The 3642-nt window shown below is 43.1% G+C and overlaps 1 protein-coding gene across 1 annotated transcript in view; it reads right to left on the minus strand.

Moving 5' to 3' along the window:
- Positions 1-810: 810 nt before the first annotated feature.
- MGMT (O-6-methylguanine-DNA methyltransferase) overlaps positions 811-3642 on the minus strand; it is a 126419-nt gene continuing 123587 nt past the window's right edge. The window contains exon 5 of the mRNA XM_009998280.1: positions 811-942. Coding sequence (XP_009996582.1) covers positions 811-942 — 132 coding nt within the window. The remainder of the gene's footprint in view (positions 943-3642) is intronic.

The following is a 3642-nucleotide window of genomic DNA, read 5'->3' on the forward strand; positions in this document are numbered from 1 at the left end:
TAAAAAAATAATCAGTATTTCCACATTAGAATTTATGATTCCCATACTGAAAATTTCAGCTTCTGGTAGCTGGTACTTGCAGAGAACCCTGCTTAAACCACCTCAAACTTAAGGTTTAATGTATCTTGAATACTTGAATATTTTCCACTGAGAGGCTACAGGAAAGAAAGCTTCACATACCAGAGAAATGCAAGAATCTGAAGGCAAAAAAATGAAATTATAAAAGGAAATGTGCTGCTGATAAAGATGCAACGACGATGAGCTTTCCAACATTCTGCCCCAGTTGTGCTAATCAAACTGCTTATTTAAAAGATGCTTCCCACACAGAATTTGTCAACTGCTTTGCTTCCACCATTCACAAAAGCAAAACATTTATTCCCACCTCCTGCAATCTGCAAAGAAAAGCTGGGAAGAAGCAATTCAACAGCCACTTGCACACCTCCTTGTTGCCATAAAACCCCATTCCAGGCACCAAGGAGGTTCTTCCTTAGGGGGAGGCAGCACCTCCTGTTTGCCTTACCTGTGCTTTAATGAACATTTAAAGTAGAATAAAACAGGAGAAGAGATGGGAACAAAAATCAGTGCACAACTGGCCTGCTGTACTCACTCTGCTGTAAAATGCAGAGAGAAGCAAGGGCAGGTGAGCTGCATCCCTCAGGACACATCCCACTTTTTTAACACAGCGGTGCCACCTCACATTCCACTTGGGACGTTGCATGATATTTATATGTCACTCAGATATTTACCATGTTGCTGAGTTCTGCTGGGTGCCCTGAGAGGCTTGTTAAGTTGAAGCTGGGCTGGGCCCCATCAATTTGCCCACTTCTCCTTCTGCAGCCTCTCGTGTGACAACAGCCACTCTTTCATCAGGTTTCCTCCTCCGTAGTTGCCCGTCTGCCCGCTGCTGCGGATCACCCTGTGGCAGGGGATGATGATTGGGATCTGGAAAATAAGAAGACCCAACCAAAAATGAAGGAGGAAGGGAGAGAAGGCTGAGGCCCAGCAGAGAGGAGCTGGGCAATGTGGCCATGAAGCCACCGCTGAACCGAAAAACTGCCACTGGGCTGGCAGGGACAGGGAGGGAAGTGTCCATGTCAGAGATGATGCTGGTGGCATCAGGCTGTGCCTGAGGAGGATGGGGAAGTGGTGGCATCAGGGCCAGCTCCTGGCAGAGCTAAGGTGCACAAGCAGCCCCGACCATGGGCTCAGGAAACTGGCCCAGCACCTAAGGAAAAGTAAACACGGACAGAAACTTTAGCACACAAATGAGATGTAAAGCCTTTAAAGGATAAGTCCCATCTCTAAAATCCCAAATACAAAGCTCCATAAAGAAAAACTTTTCCATAAAGAAAACTTTTTTCCCTAAAGAAAATTTTCCTGCCCTGTGCCAGCCCCATCAGGCAGCTGGGACCTCAGTGCCCAGGGTGGGTGATGAGGCCTCACAGACCAAAATGCACACGAGGAGATCACAGAGTCCAGGATGATTGTTAATCACCCTCCCAGGACTAGAAGAGGCCATATAGTGTAGTAGTGCTACTACAGTAGTACCTATAAAGGTTGGACCAGATGACTCTTGAGGTCTCTTCCAACCTGGCATTCTATGATTCTATATTTCTGGAAAAAGAACAGGCCACTGAGACGAGTACACTCACGGGGGAGCTTCCTCAGCAGATCCTTCTCCTGCTCCAGGCCCTGCTGAAAAATTCCATATGAGAACACGGTGCTATTTATTATTTAACAGCAAGTCAATCCAAAATGGGTTGTGAATTTTTAAAACCTACAACAGGAGAGATTTAATTCACACCTAACCAATTTAAAGAACTTTTTCTCCTCCCGCCTTCTACTTTGTATCATTCACAGCCCAAATGTCACAGATTCTAAAAAATCAATGCAAGAAGTTACAAAATAGACCGATCATGGGGTGAAGTACATTAATGTGGGTTTATTTATTTATTTATTATTACAAGTGATTATCATAGTTGAGGTATACACCATAATAAATGCAACACATCATCTCTAATCACACCCTGTTTTGGTATTTGCATCGTAATTCGACGGCAATGACAGCTGTGAAAAAAGTAACTCACTAAAAAGTGCAGTTTTCACAGATTTAGATATTTTAAGTTTATATAGACAACTAAATTATGTACTGTATACTGATTTATTTTCATCCTATTGAATAGTTATTTCAGTACAGCTCAAGCTATGCTCACAGGTGAGTTTGGGGCACAAGAACCCCAAGGTAGCTGGAGAACTACTGGCCAGAGCTTTCTAAATTTGAGGGATTTTGAGGGATTATTTTCTTTTTGTTAGGTGATTTCAGTGGCTGAAACTGAAAATCTCAATCTCAGCCCACAGGCTATGGCACTGAGTGGGAACACACCAAGGTGCTCACTCTTCATCTTGGTTTAATTAAAAATGCTTCTACTAGCTGCTTTATCTGGAGGTGGCAATGGCAACGAGTGAGTTACAACTCCAGCTGAGCACCAGCAAATTCTCAACTCCACACTGTGCCATCTCATGCCTGGTTTGTTACTTCTTCAAAGAAGTTATTTTTTTCCAAGTGTTTTCCTGGTTTGGGATTTCTCCCCATTTCCAATCCATGTGCGCAAGTTACCACAAGCAGATTTTGTTACGTGGCAAAGCCACAAGGCCATAATAACACACTGTAAAAAATGTCCAAGGTTAATTTCCAATTCTTTAAAAAATATCAAGAGTAAATGAGCATATTTTGATGGTAAAGCTATAAATCTTGCTGCTGACATGGGCTAAAACCTCCTTCTGAGCCAGTTCCCTGCTGCCGCTCAGATTGTGCAAAGACTTGAACTGGAAGGGGGGTCCATGTTCCATGTACCTGGGAATGTTGTCAGGGAGGTAGGTTAAGGACTTCTGCTGAATTGTGCAAGAAGATGGACAGTGTGCCCAAGTGCAGTAAAAAAAAGGACTTTATCTTCAGGTGGTGTGAGCTGACATACTGCTTGGGGTCCCGGATGCTCCCCAGGTGCAGGACCTGCTCACAAACACAGGGACATGCAGCTGAGCCTCCTCCCATTGAGCAAGAAGAGGAGGGTATGAAAGAAATGTAGCTTTTTCCATGTCCCAAATAAAGGATTTCATACCAAATTTGTCCTAACACACACAAGAGCCCATATATCACCCTCTGTAGCACCAGGTGGGAAAGAAAGTGTGGTACAAAGGCTGCATCAGAGCTATAATTTTAAAATATTGAATATTACTTCAGTTTGGCTTAATTGTGGTGACAACTTTGAGACTACTAAAATAATTAAACCTGCTAAAATTTATTAGGGCCCTAAGGACATTTTAGAGGGAGTACTACCCTAGTCTGGAGCTTTAATGCCTCAGCTACATTTAATGTAATTTTTATCAATAACCAAGCAGCTCATAATATTACAGCTCTGCTGAAATCTTCATGCTGTGAAATCTAATTCATCTAATAGATGAATCCATCACTTACACAGACCCTACCTCAAACACTATAAAACTTCCAAACCCATAGATTTGTCTCCAACAAAATAATAACATGAAGGGGCCCCGGGATCGATAACGGAGTCCCTCTGATTCGGGCACCAGCTGAATATTTTCTCCAACTTTGCTTTTGTTCTTCTGTGTCGAGGCCCACAA

Source organism: Chaetura pelagica, unplaced genomic scaffold, assembly GCF_000747805.2.
Source record: "Chaetura pelagica isolate M959 unplaced genomic scaffold, ChaPel_1.0 scaffold365, whole genome shotgun sequence".
In the NCBI taxonomy this organism is placed as follows: domain Eukaryota; kingdom Metazoa; phylum Chordata; class Aves; order Apodiformes; family Apodidae; genus Chaetura; species Chaetura pelagica.